This window comes from Mercurialis annua, linkage group LG2 (genome assembly GCF_937616625.2).
Source record: "Mercurialis annua linkage group LG2, ddMerAnnu1.2, whole genome shotgun sequence".
Classification (NCBI taxonomy): Eukaryota; Viridiplantae; Streptophyta; class Magnoliopsida; order Malpighiales; family Euphorbiaceae; genus Mercurialis; species Mercurialis annua.
Window position 1 is genome coordinate 50,712,917 of NC_065571.1, and position 17,211 is coordinate 50,730,127.

A 17,211-nucleotide genomic window follows, 5' to 3' on the forward strand; every position below is an offset into this window, starting at 1 on the left:
TTTTCCTTCTTAAGGCGGGCGACCTCCTCAGACAGCACCCGCTGCTGCTTCACAGCACTCTCCCTCTCCCTGGATAATCTATCAACATCAGCACGAAGAGAGTCCAGCTTCTGAGTACACCCGCCATGTTCGCTGCGAAGGGAGTCATACTTTCCCTTCAACAGCTTGTACTCCGTCTTCAACTTCACCTGCCTCTCATCGTCGTTAAGACGGTTGGAGCGGTATTGACGGATGGCATAGGCAACCTAAACATAAAATAAAACTGAGTTAGAAAATAACCATCACGGGAAGAAGAAGGCAAAATGCTAAAGATAGAAAATTCAAACCTTTGCCAGGTTGGAAAAACAATCGTCCATCAGTGCGTGGTCCGGCCTCTTCAAATAATAGTCAACGTCCGAAGGGCAGCAGGAACCCCGGAAGATGTCATGGGCAACGGCAGGACAACGTACAGTGGCATCGGCCCCATACTTCTGAAGGAGCAGGTCGACCTGAGTCACCATCACATCCCTCTTAGGCCTTTTCATCGAAGGTCCCTCCCCCTCAGTATCTTCGCCCCCTGAAGAAGGAGCTCGCCTTTTGCTACCGGTCGAAGCAGCCGGGGCAGTTTGGGGAGCCGGAGGAAGGGGTCGGGAAAGCTTCTCCTTCGCAGGAACCTCCATCTTATCCTTCCCCTTACCAGTGTAAGAGGGAACAGCAGGAGGAGGAGGGCCAGTGACAGGTTCCTTTATCTGGAAACCCGGTAGCACCACCCTAGGAGTGGGAGCAGAATCATCACCCTTCTGAGAAGAAGGTGGCTTGCCTCCAGCCGTGGAAGGAACATCGCCTCCTTTCTTAGCAGGCGCCTTCTTAGCCTCAGAAGACGGCTTGGGATCAGCTTGGGGAAGGGCCTCCCTCTCTCGAGCCTCTCGACGAGCTCTCCTGTCCTCCATGACCTTCTGCTGAAGTTCCTTGAAGTTCGGCACTGAAAAGTCAAAGGAAAGAAAATTCAAAAAAACGCTTCACAAAAATTAAAAGGGAATAAAAACTTCATGGTACAAACAAGGTACCAGAAGGACTAAGAGGCATAGAAGAAATATTAAGAGGGGAAGAAAGCAGTGGTTCGCCCATATCAGGGAACTCGTCTCCATTATCGGGCGATGTCTCCCTCTTGTCCTCACTCTTCTTCCTCTTTCCCCCTTTTTCACCCTGCACTCTCTTATTTCTCTTGGAGGCGACACTTTGGTCCCAGCCGAAATAGGAATTTATCAGATTCACTACGTGCACCTTAGCGCCACCTCGAAGCAGACGCAACGTCTCTTTATCAACCTCGCTCAGGTTCGCCTTTTCCAACTTAAGGGGCCCTTCCACAAAAACATTCGGAATGGAGCCCCAACCCCCTTCCTTCTTGGCGATGACGAAGTTACCTTTCCACCGCTTCAAAGAATTGGGAAGGCCAGTGAAGGGAGATCTCCCGGGTTGCAAGTAGAAGAACTCGTCGCTTTTCTTCCTCCCCAGAGAATAGATCGCCCTAACAATCTCGTAGCCCACCTGTCTCTTCAGTTGGAGACCACGAATAAAAACTCCGGTCAAGTGACGGTGGGCATTAGGATGGAGTTGACCCAAGGGGATCTTAAAATTATCGAACACTTCTTGGGTAAAGAGGTCGAGTGGTAGCCTCAAACCCGCCTCAAAATCGTCAACAAAAAGCAACTGTTCATCATCCTTCAAGACCTGGCTAACAGCCGAACCCTCAGATGGAATCCGAAGGCTGATGAAGGGGGGAATTTCGTACCTCGCCCTAATCCAAACTAGGGCTTCTTGACCCAGATTGATAGGCCACTCAGACAAGGGCTTTTTCTTACTAGAAGATGTCCCAGAGGAGACTTTACGTCTTTTAAAAACAAAATCCTCCTCGTCTCCTTCGTCATCACCCAGTTCACCATCTCCACCCTCATCTCCACCAACGTCCTCAAGGGGAACCTCGCCCTCTGGCCCTCTGTCATCAACACCCTCCTCACTATCAGGGATCACCTTCTGAGACAACCCTTCCTCGTCAGATGACAACTCAACAAGGGTGGCAAGAGGAGCAGGGTAAGTAGGGTCACTGGCAGAACTCTCAGAAGAAGAGGAAGAAGAAGGGGAAGACATTGAAATCCTTAATGTAGACATCCTAAGAATATACTATCTGAAGGCAAACAAGAAGAAGGAAACAAGAAGACAAACAAAAATAGCTAAACCACTTACTGATTAAAAGAGAAAGTCTGGTGCTATGTAACTCGAAGAAAACCTGGCTGGAGAAATACGTCAACAGAAATACAGAATCAAAGAGAAAATTAACAGAAAAGCAGAGAGAAAAATTAAGAGTAAAAAACTTTTAATTAAAGAATATGTACCTCTTTTATACACTCGAATGCCTGACAGCAGGAAACTCCTCGAAATAATCAATGGAAAACCAAAAGTCGCGTTCTTTTATAGTCAAAAAACGCTTCAGATTCGTAACCGTTGCAGGAAACGTTTGAAATTCAAGTTGTTTCGAAAATTTCGGAAATTCGAATTTTGAAAATTGGCGCTTCAAGTCTTTGACTTAGCAAGATTATAAGGGGGGGACATCTGATACCGACCTAATAATATTCGAACTCCAAGCATCGCCTAACGAATGCTATGCTCGCCCAACGAGCCTCCAAATCTCCCATCGCCCATATCTATCTCGGGCGGACTCATCCCGGTCTGCCATCTAGGCGACCTCATCCACTCCGTTCCCTGACACCCACTACCCGGGATAATCGGAAACGTGCCTTCACCATTATCAATAATCGTGGGGCAAACCCACGATTTACCAGATAACCACCGCCTTAAACTCATTATAAAAGGAAGCCACCGAACGCTGAGAAGGGTAAGCAGAAATCAGACTTAAATACTCTTACATTCATTTACCTACTGTTCGCAGGAAAATATTTCCAAGCTCGAATCTTTGAATTTATAGATGGGTACTGTGTGGATCGATGCTTTAACCGGTTCGGTCCGAAAAGTTGAACAGGGTTTGATTTATCTAAATTAAAACATTAATCTGGAGGTTAAGAAACCCAGGCGAGATTAATATTTGAACTACTCCTACTCCTAAATTAACCAACCACGGGGGTTGGGGATAGAAAAGCACAGGGCTTTGAAGTTTGTGTTTGATTGATAATTTGAGTTGTAGAGAATACAAACCTAAAGCTAGCTATTTATAGGGAACAAACCCTAAATAGAAAACTTAGTCTAATGAGATACAATCTCTTATTTAGATAAATACTAAGCTAAATAACAAAGATAATGACTAAAAATAAGATAATGACTAAAAAAGATAACTATTAAACTAAGATAGGAACAAAAAGATAGTTGATGGCTTTTGGGCTCAAAAAACCCGAATTAGCCCATATGAGCTCTTTTTGGGTCAGTGCAAACAATGCCCCCCACGTCTTTTTAGCTGAATGTCAAGTAAGGTGAGAAGACGTATTTTTATCGCGTGTCTTTTTAGCTGGATGTCAAAAAAAACGAAGAGACGTAATTTTATCGCATGTCAAAATCATTTAATAATCGGTCACTTAAACCGAAAATCTGAATCAACGCTAGCACATTTGTTTTGGGCGATATTTGTAACAGCACATTTGATCGGTCTTATTGAGACTTATAAATATTTGGCCGATCAAAATATTTGTTCCATACGTACAATCACAAAACCAAATTAATTGATCACTGCACTAGATCGGCCATAATAAAATGAAAATAAACACAGTTGGCCGATCCTAGAAATAAATCAACCGCGATGTATGATTTGACCGTCTTCATAATATGAATAAGAAAGACATTGAACTTCCAAGTATCAATTTGATGCGATTTTACTGGCCACTAAATTCAAAAGAATTTTCCTTCATGCCGATTTACAAGTGGACAATCATATTATAAATTAATTACCAAATTTAATCACCCGTCCATAACGTAGAAATGAAACTCAGCAACTTTCAAAATCATGGTCCATGCAAAAAGAGGAATATGGCCCGCCTAGTGTAAGACTTTGTAAAATAAATTGTTGAAAACCACTTACATATTCTTTTTTGATGCATCATGGGGGCCTATCATTTCACTTGTATGATTATTGATCGCCATGTTGGCATGCACTTGCTGCACATATTTCTCCCTTTGATTCTTTCAATCTCGACTTCAATTTTAATTGGACGACCTTTTAACCATGCAAATAAATTGTCTAATTTTATCAAGAATATTCGAATCAATATCTTGTCAAAATTAGATTTTAATCGGCCAACAAGGATACATTTGTGTACCCTTCTAAATTCAGGCCGATTAACAACTTTGTACCGCCATAATCATGTCACGCCTTCCTCGGCCGATACTCCTTGAACTCCAAATCTAATTCAGTGTTAAGATAACTCGGCCTTTCTATTTGCAGTCTCGGCGATATATTGTCCCAGTAATTTCATAACACTCGTTAAACTTTCAAGATCCGCCTTTTTCTCCCTCTGAATTGTTTCGATGGCTCCTTCCATCCGATTCCTCGCCTTATCAAATACCCGCCGATTTTTCTGGGCTACCTCATCACGTATGGTTATAAAATCGGCACTTGATAGTGAGGGGCGAATGGGAGGTAAGCTACAGACATAGTCATTTGTCTCCTTCTCATGTACTTAGTTCAGATGCTTGACTCCGAGGTCGACAGTCGTCGTCCCAGCGGGGGGTACGTCGGTCCCCTTTTGCGGCTGAAACTCGACGGTCGTTGTCACAACGGGGGGTACGTCGGTCCCCTTTTGCGGTTGTAACCCTGACTTGTCGCCCTTTGTCATTATCTACTCCAAGTTTGAGTCTGAATCTCCTGACGATGTGCAACCTACTTCGGATTGGACTCGGCTATTTGAACGAGTGCACCTGTAACTTTTCTTCGTAGTTCCGGTTTTTGTGCTCACCATAAACGCGTCCCCAGTGGAGTCGCCAAAAGATGTTCGCAGGAAAATATTTCCAAGCTCGAATCTTTGAATTTATAGATGGGTACTGTGTGGATCGATGCTTTAACCGGTTCGGTCCGAAAAGTTGAACAGGGTTTGATTTATCTAAATTAAAACATTAATCTGGAGGTTAAGAAACCCAGGCGAGATTAATATTTGAACTACTCCTACTCCTAAATTAACCAACCACGGGGGTTGGGGATAGAAAAGCACAGGGCTTTGAAGTTTGTGTTTGATTGATAATTTGAGTTGTAGAGAATACAAACCTAAAGCTAGCTATTTATAGGGAACAAACCCTAAATAGAAAACTTAGTCTAATGAGATACAATCTCTTATTTAGATAAATACTAAGCTAAATAACAAAGATAATGACTAAAAATAAGATAATGACTAAAAAAGATAACTATTAAACTAAGATAGGAACAAAAAGATAGTTGATGGCTTTTGGGCTCAAAAAACCCGAATTAGCCCATATGAGCTCTTTTTGGGTCAGTGCAAACACCTACCAAAAAACCCTCTCTGACTTAAGCATCGGAGTGGCTTTCAGGCTGAGCAAGCCTGAGGTCCTTTGAGCTTATATTTGTTACTTGTGCAGGAAAAATAGTACAGGCGACCCCTTAAAGATCGACTTGTATCACTAAGTATGAGTATTAATTTCATAATGAATTTAACTATGACTTTAATTTACTGACCATCTTCAAATGTAATTATTACCATAAGTTATTCCAGTACTTCCATATTTGACTTATGAAAATGGATGAATAATCAATCAAATCCCCACAATTCCATTTCCAAACTTACCCATTCTGCCAGCTGTCCACCTTACTACGTGGGGCCAATCGACCAGATCAACCTCCACACCGACAACAAATAGAAACCCCTGAACCGTAAAAATATACTAATACAGTCACAATCAACGAACATCATACGCATCGTACACTAATTAAAATAATCCCGCACTTATCCTAACAAATCTCCTCCCCCTTTCTCTCCTCATCATTTTTAATCTTCAGACAAGCTCCCCAAAACACATCCCCGTCACTTCCGGCGATCTAGCTGTCTCCCTCATCTATTTCTAGATCTCTGATCAAATCAACGGCTTCTTTTCCTCCACGTGTTCTCCGGACATAGCCTCATACAAATCCGCTTTTTTCTCTCGTTTCATTTCATTTCCTTTCGTTTTCGGACGAGAGAATCTAGAGAAGAAATTAAAAGAAAATCCAGTCGCCGTTTTGGCATCTTAACTGCTGTGTTTTGGTAGATCCGACGCCGTTTTCCGCGAACCCGGGAATTTCTGTTGCCGGATCTACACCGAGCACCGTATAAAAAAACAGAGAAGGTAAGTAAGATTTGAATTAAATCTTCATTAATTATAAACTGAAATTTTATTTGATTAGAATTTGGAACTGAGAATAATTCAATTAAATTGCATTAATTATAATTATGTAGATCATTTTGTTTTGATCCGACGGTCAAGATGGCGCCGAGCACGATAAGGAAAGCGATCGGGACCGTTAAGGATCAGACCAGCATAGGAATAGCTAAAGTAGCTAGCAACATGGCGCCGGAGCTAGAAGTTGCGATAGTTAAAGCGACAAGCCACGACGATGATCCGGCGAACGAGAAGTACATACGTGAGATCTTAAATTTAACCTCGTATTCACGAGGTTATGTTCACGCGTGTGTTGCTGCGGTTTCGAAGCGTCTGGGGAAAACCAGAGACTGGATTGTTGCGTTAAAAGCGTTGATGCTTGTTCATAGGTTGTTAAATGAAGGAGATCCGCTTCTTCAGGAGGAGATTTTGTATGCCACGAGGAGAGGTACTAGGTTGTTGAATATGTCTGATTTTCGAGATGAAGCGCATTCTAGTTCGTGGGATCACTCGGCTTTTGTCAGGACTTATGCTATGTATTTGGATCAGAAACTTGAATTGATTTTGTTTGACCATAAAGGAAAGCCCTCGGGCGGCGGAGGAGGTGGCGGTGGAAGTGGTGGTAATAGTGCACATGGTTATGAAATTGAAAGATATGGTGGTGGTGGAGGCGGTGGTGGTAGAGGTGATTTTAGGTCACCGCCCCAGCGTTCTTATGAGTATAGTGATTACGGTGATCATAGAGGGGGTGGTGATCAGGGGTATGGAGGTAATTCTGGAATGAGGAGATCTAGGTCTTTTGGCGACATGAGTGATACAGTTTCGCGAGATGAGAGGAAATCGATGACTCCATTGAGGGAAATGAAAGTCGAGAGGATTTTCGGTAAAATGACACATTTGCAAAGGTTGTTGGATAGGGTGTTGTCGTGTCGGCCAACGGGGTTAGCGAAGAACAGTAGGCTGATATTGGTTGCGCTTTATCCTGTCGTTAGAGAGAGTTTTCAGTTGTATGCTGATATTTGTGAGGTTTTGGCTGTTTTGCTTGATAAATTCTTTGATATGGAGTATCCTGATTGTGTTAAAGCTTTTGAGGCTTATGCAAGCGCGGCAAAACAGATCGATGAGCTAATTATGTTCTATAATTGGTGCAAAGATGTCGGCGTGGCGAGATCATCAGAGTATCCTGATGTGCAGAAAATCACAAGTAAACTATTGGAGACTTTGGAGGAGTTTGTGAGAGATAGAGCGAAACAATCCAAGAGTCCTGAGAGGAAACAAATAGAGGCCCCTCCTCCTGTTGCTCAAGAAGAGGAAGAGCCTGTGCCTGACATGAACGAAATTAAGGCGTTGCCTCCACCGGAGAATTACACTCCGGCACCTCCACCTCCTGAGCCAGAGCAGCCTAAACCTCAGAAACCGCAGTTTACTGACGATTTGGTAAATCTAAGAGATGAAACTGTCTCTGCTGATGATCAAGGCAATAGATTTGCTCTGGCTTTGTTTGCTGGGCCAGCTGCTAATAGCGGAAATGGCTCATGGGAAGCGTTCCCATCCGACGGAGATTCTCAAGTGACCTCAGCTTGGCAAAACCCAGCTGCTGAACAAGGCAAGGCAGATTGGGAATTGGCATTGGTTGAGACAGCAAGTAATTTATCAAAGCAAAAGGCAGATTTGGGCGGTGGTCTTGATCCACTGCTGTTAAATGGCATGTATGATCAAGGAATTGTGAGGCAACATGTTAGCACTGCACAATTGAGTGGAGGTAGTGCTAGCAGCGTCGCGCTGCCGGCTACTGGGAAGAGCGCAACTCCTGTGTTGGCTCTGCCCGCGCCAGATGGAACAGTTGAAACATTTAATCAGGATCCATTCGCTGCTTCGTTGTGCATTCCGCCGCCATCTTACGTGCAAATGTCCGATATGGAGAAGAAGCAGCATTTACTTGTACAGGAGCAAGGAGTTTGGAACCAGTATGCTAGGGATGGAATGCAAGGTCAAACTAGTTTGGCCAAAATCAGCGGCAATGGAGCCGGATACTACAATCCGGGGCCAATGCCGATGATGCCTTACGGAATGCCGCCCGTCAATGGAATGGGGCAACCCGGCGGGTATTACTACAATCCTTACTGATTTTTATTCTGTTTATCCATAGATGAATTCTCTTTGTTAATGTTATGTTGATGATCTTTATAGTTTTGTTTTGTTTTTCCTTGAGTCCTTTTTCAAGGATGTGATGTCCTGCAATTTGTGCACAAAATGGGATCGAGAGGGGAAGGGAGAGACTGAAATTCTATGAATTAATGATTGTGGGTAATTTTGGGAGACCTGTAATTCATATTTTGTGATCTGTAATACTAGCATTTTCTTTGTTTGAAAACACGAACTTAGAAACTTACTGCTATCTAGGCGTGTGTGAAAACCGAACTTAACTGATAAATTCGTTTCGGCCGATTTGACACGATTAAAAAAAATTATCTATTTTTGGTTTGAGCTGAATGTACCCTACTGCAATCTGTGTTTTATGTTTTTGAACCCAAATTTAGACATATGTGCCGTGGCTAATTTTGTCCTTTAAAACAAATGATTGGTCATTCTATGAAAAAGTAGATGTGTGTTCTTTTATTTTGAAATTTAGCGTTACAAATTTGGGAAAATGACAAATTTAAAAGCATATGGCATTGCTAAAATCCAGTTGGATTTTTAAACTTAAACTATGTTTTGGGTAGATATGGATTCGATTATAAATAGATTAAAGGCAGCGTGATTAACAATTGAAGTTACATTTTTGTACTTTTATTTGGGCAGTATCAACGGGTATATATAGTTTCTGAGAAACAGGGGACTTAAATCCATGTAAAGGTGTCTAGAAACTTGTAATAATCTGTTTTGTAAATCCTTAAAAAATTGCACTTTTATATTGTAAAGAAGGGCATTGGATTCCATCTACTTTAAGCTTTTATGTTTGTTAATTTCTTGTCCTAATTTTTCTTATTCCTTGTTCATCAAGCCCTCTACGACTGAGTGGTCTGGTGGATGGTGGTGGTATAGATTAAGGTTGTGTATGGTTGGATTTGAATTAATTTGATTTTATTCCACTCAACAAAATTTTAATTTTAGTTATTCTATAGGATATATGAAAACGCAATTATGCCTAATATTGACAGTTGAAATAATTTAAATTTTAAATATTTAATTTGACTTCATTCATTTATATATAAACTTAAACTAAAATTATACTCCCTCTATTTTTAAATGTATGACGTTCTGGAAGAAGGCACAAATATGAAAAATGCAATTAATACATACAAAACTTTCTAAATTATTCCTATTTAATACATATGTCATTTGCATATTAAAAAGGGCAGTAGCGGATCCAGAAATATTTTATAAGGTGGTCAAAATTATATTGAAACTTTATAAGATGAGTAAAATTGAAAACAAATAAATTTTAAGGTGGGCAAACTATATAATTTAAGGTGATAAAATTATATTTTTCAATTTCATATCAACGTTTTTTAAAGGGACTCAAAATTATAAGGGGGCGATTGCCCACCTTACGCTCTTCCTAGGTCTGCTCCTGAAAAAAAGGCTATTTTTTCTTTCATCACAAGGTAAAAATATATTTTATACACTTATCTAGTAAAGATTGGTTCACTCTCTTTCAAAAATATTTCTCTCTTTTTCACGTGTTTAAGAATGAAAAGTGTAAAAATAATAAGCTTATTTTTGATAAAAATAAATTTTAAAACTTAAAAAGTCATACATTATGGAAAAAAAAATTAAAAATCTAGAAAGCCGTATATTTAGAAATGGAGGGAGTTTAGTATTAATCTGATTTGATTTGATAAAAGGAAAAATTATTGCACGCAGCCGTTGCGGCGTGTCGTTCGTACAACAACTAATGATGCGTTAGTCAGTGGAAAAATTGATAATTAAAAAATTAAATAATAATTAAAAAATTTCCTATCGTAAATGCTCATTGACTTATTGTAAAAATGACATGGCACAACTAATGTATGGGATAAACACTCCGATAAAAGGGTCTATTTTGGGTTTCTACTCCCGATCATCTTGCTTCGATTAAAAGTTTTGCTTTGGCTAATGCATGATTTGTATGAGATTATATACTCCTGAAAGGTTCAAAAAGCTTGTTCATTTTGATTTTTCCCTTGTTTTCACTTATTTATATTGTCTATTTAAATAAATGTATTTGTCTGTAAATAAATTATGTTTCTAGATGATTTTTATAGATACTATTAAATCAGTAATTCAATTTATAAATCTAAATCTTCATAAATATCGTAGATGAACTGTAGGGTGTAGCACAATGTAATGATGAGAGCAAGGAAGTAGTGGTAGTGGGCATAAAAAGAACTGGATTGTCATCTTTATGGGGCCACTTTTCATGAACTGTATCCATACACAACTCATGTCAGTTTTAGCAACAAAGATTGTGTGTAAAAACTTTACATCATCGCTAATTCAAGTACTGGCTCCTCCAATATGGGCCAAAAGAATTGTAAGTTTACATTCATGAAATGAGAAATTGGAGAAAACTAAAATGGGTAATTAGTCAAAACCAAAATTAGGTTATTGATCACCTAATATGGTTGTTGGATTAAGATATCACTACCTGCTATATGTGCAAGTGAAGATATTAACCATGAAAAAAAAAACCATCTTCATTAAAATTTTAAAAGTTAATAAATTTCATATTAAATTTAAATCAATTTAAAAAAATTACTTTTTTAAATATAAAATTAAATTTAAATTTTGAATCAAACCATATCTCACCGCCTTTACTCTGCAAAATTAATTTAATTAAATTTTATATTATTTTTAATTTAAATTTATTAAAAAAATTACGTATCCTTCGATTTTAAACCGGATAAAAATATTTTTCAAGAAATTTAGCCACCACCAACCAACCGCCGAAAAAACAATTCCGATGATGGCTGTTCTTCTCAAGAAAGAACATTCTAGATCTGGACTGTTCTTTCTTGAAGAACACCTCGATTTTTCATTAACTTTTTTTGTTAAAAATTGGTGAATATTTTGATAAAAGTTTAATTTAATTAATTTTGCGGAACTAAAACGGTAAGATTGAATAAAAGTTGATGTGAAATTTAGTATTTTTGAAATAACCTTAAGGAAAATGGTTTTATTGTTGAGATTTTAATATGGGCTTATTAGGTGTTTACCTAAAATAAGAAAAAAATAGAAAATACTACCTCAGTTTGGAAAAGATATTAAAAATATCTCATGATTTTTTGTCTAATTATTTTTGTACTCTCCGTGTCAAAATATTCAGAATTTTACTCCCATATAACTGACAGCCTCTCTCTCTCTCTCTCTCTCTCTCCCTCCATTTTTGTTCTCTCCTTCTTCATTATTTCTCCGCCATCACCTCCGCCATCGCCTCCGCCGCCGTTCCACTATTATTTGAGATTTAAATTATCGATTCTGTAATTTTTATAGTTTATTTTTTAACTTACAGACCTAAAAAATATCGATCTTACAATTTTTCAGTTTTCAGATCTAAAAATATGTAGAAAAAACGATTTTCATCTGAAAAAAATAATTTTCTGCAAAAAAAAAACGATTTTCTGTGAAAAAACAGTGTCTGGTTATCATATCATTATCACTACATTATCATGTCGTTATCATAATACTGCAGAAAATAAAAAAAAATTCTATGGAAAATAATGTTTGATTATCATACTGCTATCATAACATTATCATGACGTATTTTGTCATAACACTATATTATCATAACATAATCATGACGTACTTTATCATAACAGTATATTATCATAACATTATCATGACCTACGTTATCATAATAGTATATTATCATAACATTTTATTATAACTTATCATATTATTATCAAACAGTATCATATTATTATCATCAAATTTATCATACTGTTATCATAACATTATTTATCTTTTATCATAACTATATCATAATATTATCATGACGTACTTTTATCATAACTATATCGTAATTTTTTATCATAGCATTATCACAATATAATTTATCATAACAGTATCAAAAAATATTATCATAATATTATCATGACGTACTATATCATAACTTTATCATACTATTATCATAATCTTATCATATTATTATCATAACCGTATAATATTATGATATTGATATGATAACGTTAAGGATATAGATATGCTAACGTTAGTGATACCGAAATGATAATCAAGCACTTTTCTTAATAAAAAATCGTTTTTCGCTGCAGTGTTATGATAATGATATGATAACGTCATAGTGATAACGATATGACAATCAGACGCTGTTTATTGAAAGACGAAAGGTGATATTTGGGCAAAATTAGAAGTTTTGTAAAGGAATAAAGGATCATTTAACCCCCCCCCCCCCCAACCCCACCCACAAACAAAAGTAGAAAAACCATCACTTTTATCCTGAACTTGACAAAACCGATACAAAAACACTTGTCTGAAAAGGGAGTTGTTATTCCTCTTTTCAGAAGAGGAGCAGCAGCTCCGCTCCTCGCTAACAAACCCAGAGGGTTTGTTTATTATTTTGAGGAACAAAAATTATTTATCAATTTGATGAACAATTATCAATTTTTTGATGAACCCATGAGTCTGTTTAGCTTTAAAAAAAAACAATTTTTTATTACAAATTTTATCTGGGAGATAATTCATACATGTAAAATTTGGGGATTAATTTGTTATATAAAGATTTAAATTAGAGGGATTAAATTATTAATTTTTAAATTATTAGGTATTAATTTAAAATGTTTAAAAAATTAGGATCATTTAAAACCTTTTTCTATCAAAAATCACTTTAAAAAATCGAAACCACTATTAAAAACCGGAGTGTATTTCACTTTCTTAGGTGAGAGTGGGGAGAAAAGTTTTGTACAGATTTTGCCAAATTCAGAATAAAAATGATCTTATTTTACTAAATTTAACGTTTTTGATATTTTATGCTAAATTAAATGGGTAAAATGATCCTTTTTCTTCTGTAAAGTAAGGATGCAAACAAATGAAGTTAAAAAATGGGGAGTTTTCGGGGGGACAAGCCTTTGAAATATTACACTCTCTAATATCTATACATAACACGAAAGTCGAAACAAATAAAACCAAAAATTGAAGGTTTTTGTACAATTGCATGGCATATTACAAAAGTTCCCATATCTTTTATACATTTGACACTACAGGACCTTATGTTTTACAACAATGCCATTCACCCCCCTCTATCCTAATCCTAATCCTTTAAAATTGCCTCCTTTGCTATACTCATCAAACCTTCAATCGACTCAGGAGAGAATTTCCTCGCGAACAAGAACGGATCGTTTTGTTTCGTCACAGGCAAATCTGAGCCGTTGATTCCATCGTAACCATACCTAGGTCTACTATTTCTCATGGCCATGATCAGCTCTAGTTCCACCTCATCCGCCTCGTACATACGCGGGTGACCGTCGAAACTACCTTCCCAATCCACGTGGGTTAAAGAGGCCGACACAGTCCCACGTGGATCCCTCATGTGGATAAGGGTAGGAAAGTAATTCTCCTCTGGATAACACGCGTGTCTCTCCACGCACGTTTGATTAAACTTTAACCATATCCTCTCTTCATCAACGACAATCCTCGCATGCTTACGTGTCAGCACCCAAAACTGCGACCCCATTCTAAAATCCTCCAGTTTCACCTCCGGTAGCATCGCGTCCATTCCACGCGCCGCCCATCTCTCGAACGTCCGTTCCTCGTTTTTCAGTATTTCGATGAAGCTTTTCCTCGACCGGATTAGGGTTTCATAAGTGAACTTAAAAGAGTGCAGAGGAATGCAAGAAGGTGAGAGAATAGCAAACATAGCATTAGAAGGGTCATGTAAAAGCGCGTGCGCAAGTAAACGACGCGCCGCTGAGATGAGGGTCGGGGAGTAGCGTTGAGTAGGTTTAGAAGGGATAACTCGGTTGAAAAACACACCGGAAAACGGCGGGTCGTATGTACGAGTTGGATCTGCATGGATATAGATGTTGAACAGATTTTTTGAAGCTTGGCTAAAAAACAGTTCCCACAGTGGAGCAAATTGAAGTGGAGTGGTGGTCAGAAACAAGAAGGCTACTTTCTTAGGATGTAATAGAGGTCTCGGATTTACTCTCGCCGCCAATTTTAGAAGCGACCGGTCATCTTCCGGGAGCGGCGGCGGCGGTGTAAGTGGAATTACAGTTTTGATTAATAGTTTTTGGTGATGGTTTTGAGTAGAGTGATATTTTTTCAAAGAAATGGTTTCTAGAGAACGCCGACTAGTGATGGTGGAGATGGGTGCGGTGGTTTTAGCGGTGGTGGTGGTGGTGGTGATATTATTAGTGACGACAAAGGTCAAGGGTAAGAAAAGGAATAAAGCACAGAAAAGGGAAAGTGGAGTGGGAGAGAACATTTTTTGATTTTTTTGGTATAGTTAGAGTGAATGAGTTATGCTTAGGCTGATTTATGTAACATCCCACAGCATTTTATTGGTATAATAAAGTTTTTTTGTTAATAAATGGTCCAAATTATGAACATATTATTAATGTCCAATTACTTTATTAGCTATTAGTATCAAATTACTTTATTATTTAAGGTACAAAGTTAATGTAAACGATAATACTATAAGGAAAAAAATCAAAACATTTATTTTGCCAGATGCGAATTGAGACGTTGGATTGGAAGCATACAAATCCTGAGTATTTCCTTGTAATTTTTTATAAGTAATTTGATTGATCATAGCTATATGTATTTTAGAAAGTACATTTGGTAATAAAATTTAGGTTCAGTTCCTTAATACAATGTCTTATGTCAGTCTTTTGTATTATATTTAACTTATATTTTGATATCTAATATCTAATTTATATAATTATATTAATTTAATACAATAATAATAAAATATAAATATATATTTTATATAATTAGATATTTTTTAAACTACAATTGAAACTATAATTTATAATGGTTCATCAAAATGTTTGTGTCTAGGTCTGCCACTTAATTTGTAGTAGCACTTTTTATTTTACTTTTTCTTTCAAAATGTTTTTAAAGATATATATATATATATATATATATATATATATATATATATATATATATATATATATATATATATACAAATGTTAATTTTATTTAGAAAATAGAAAAAAAATAAAATGAAAGAAAGAAAGAAATAAACAAAGTGATAACACTTTTTTATAAAAAGTTTATAGAAAATTCTTTTTTAATCCTCTCTACTATCTGTCTTTATTGTACCATCTAACGTTGTAATTTTTTATTTATCCAATTTTAAAAAAAAAATATAGCTAAAACAAATATTTCAATTTATTTATTATCATGTAAGACGGTACAATAAAAAGGCATATTAATAATTAAATAGCATTATTCAAAATTTACTTAAGAATAATAATAGTATTCATATTAAATATGTTACATCGATAATATATTACCATATCTATGTAAGATTATTTTATTTGATATTAATTTGTTGTTGAAAGAACGAAGCATATAGATAGTGTTACCAAATCTAAGACCAAGATTTTGTAATATTACTGTTGAGAGGGTCATATATAATAATGAAAAGTAGAAGGAGTAGTTGAATGTTTGTACATTATGTTAATAAGAGATGGAGAAAAGCTTGTGCTTGTGCCCACATATTCTATTTTTTCTTATTATGTAATAATGAAGGAATAAAGTATCTTTTTTTTCAAAGATAGATCATATATTGATAAAATATCGATGAACATTGTAAATCAGTCGGTATAAAATATTAAAAATAAATTAAACTCGAAAAATTGATCTATAAAAAATAAAACAAAATAATAGAATGAAATTTTGACAACTCTAATAAATTAGAAGAATTCAAGTAGTATTAATTTTTTTACGCAATTTGCATTCTTAAAGCTTTTATCTTCATATGTACCCCGCTCCAAATATGCTCCAATGAGATTGAAACTTTAAATCATCAAAAAAATTTAATTTAAAAGTTGAACAAATGCGTAATAGTCTTCATCAATTCAAAGAATTATGCAGTCAAAATTAATAAAACCTTATAAAATGATATTAAAAAGTACCGCACAAAACTTCATACATAGAAAGTTTTGTTTTACCAAAAAAAAACCTAATAGAATTGTATATATAGATGGCTGGAAGGTGAATTCCTGGTCTAAAATCAAAAAATCACCTTCAACGACCATCAAAATTACTAATGCCATATTTTATTCATGGAATAAAATAAAATAAAATAAAATAGTTATTACATAAGAAATGAAATAGTCATTTATTAATTTTTTTAGAGGAATGTTTATTCCATAAAATCATATAATAGCAATTATTTGGAATATCTATTCCATGAACTAAAGAAAAGAATTGTCATTTTATACGAAATTGCTATTCCATTCCGCACATATTACATAAACCAAATATGGCCGTACCAGGAACAAGGAAGAATTTGAAGATCCACGCCTGTTTGAAGGACCACTGCTTTTCGTTTATTCTCACCGCCTCATAACTCTTTTTTTGAATCATAACGTTATATGACATCATGTTAAATTAATTTTCTCTATCTTATTTTGGGCCAAAATATAGTAAACGCTAGGACTATACAAGTCCTCGACACTTTTTGATTGAAAAAAAGTGATTGAGATCTTCAAACTTAAATTTAAAATCAAATAGGAAATTAGTGAAACATGTGATTTCAAAAAAACAATATGGATACAGATAAGATTTTGTTGTTGCAAACAATACTTATTTAAACTTTAATTTATTAAAACACAAATTGAAATTTTATTTTTACAAAAATACGGGTTGAAACTTGATAAAAGATATAAAAAAACACTCGTAGTTTTCACA

General features: G+C 36.3%; 2 protein-coding genes across 2 annotated transcripts; one reads left to right on the forward strand and one right to left on the reverse strand.

Annotated features, from left to right (window-relative positions):
• Positions 1-5,904: 5,904 nt before the first annotated feature.
• LOC126667747 (probable clathrin assembly protein At4g32285) lies at positions 5,905-8,722 on the forward strand. Its single transcript, XM_050360809.2, has 2 exons — positions 5,905-6,315; positions 6,426-8,722. The coding sequence occupies exon 2, from the start codon at positions 6,454-6,456 to the stop codon at positions 8,473-8,475; it is 2,022 nt and encodes a 673-aa protein (XP_050216766.1). The 5' UTR covers positions 5,905-6,315; positions 6,426-6,453; the 3' UTR covers positions 8,476-8,722.
• A 4,745-nt stretch (positions 8,723-13,467) lies between these two features.
• Positions 13,468-14,830, reverse strand: LOC126670351 (glycosyltransferase BC10). Its single transcript, XM_050364059.2, has one exon. It carries the CDS (start codon positions 14,771-14,773, stop codon positions 13,598-13,600), a length of 1,176 nt encoding a protein of 391 aa, XP_050220016.1. The 5' UTR covers positions 14,774-14,830; the 3' UTR covers positions 13,468-13,597.
• Positions 14,831-17,211: the final 2,381 nt, after the last annotated feature.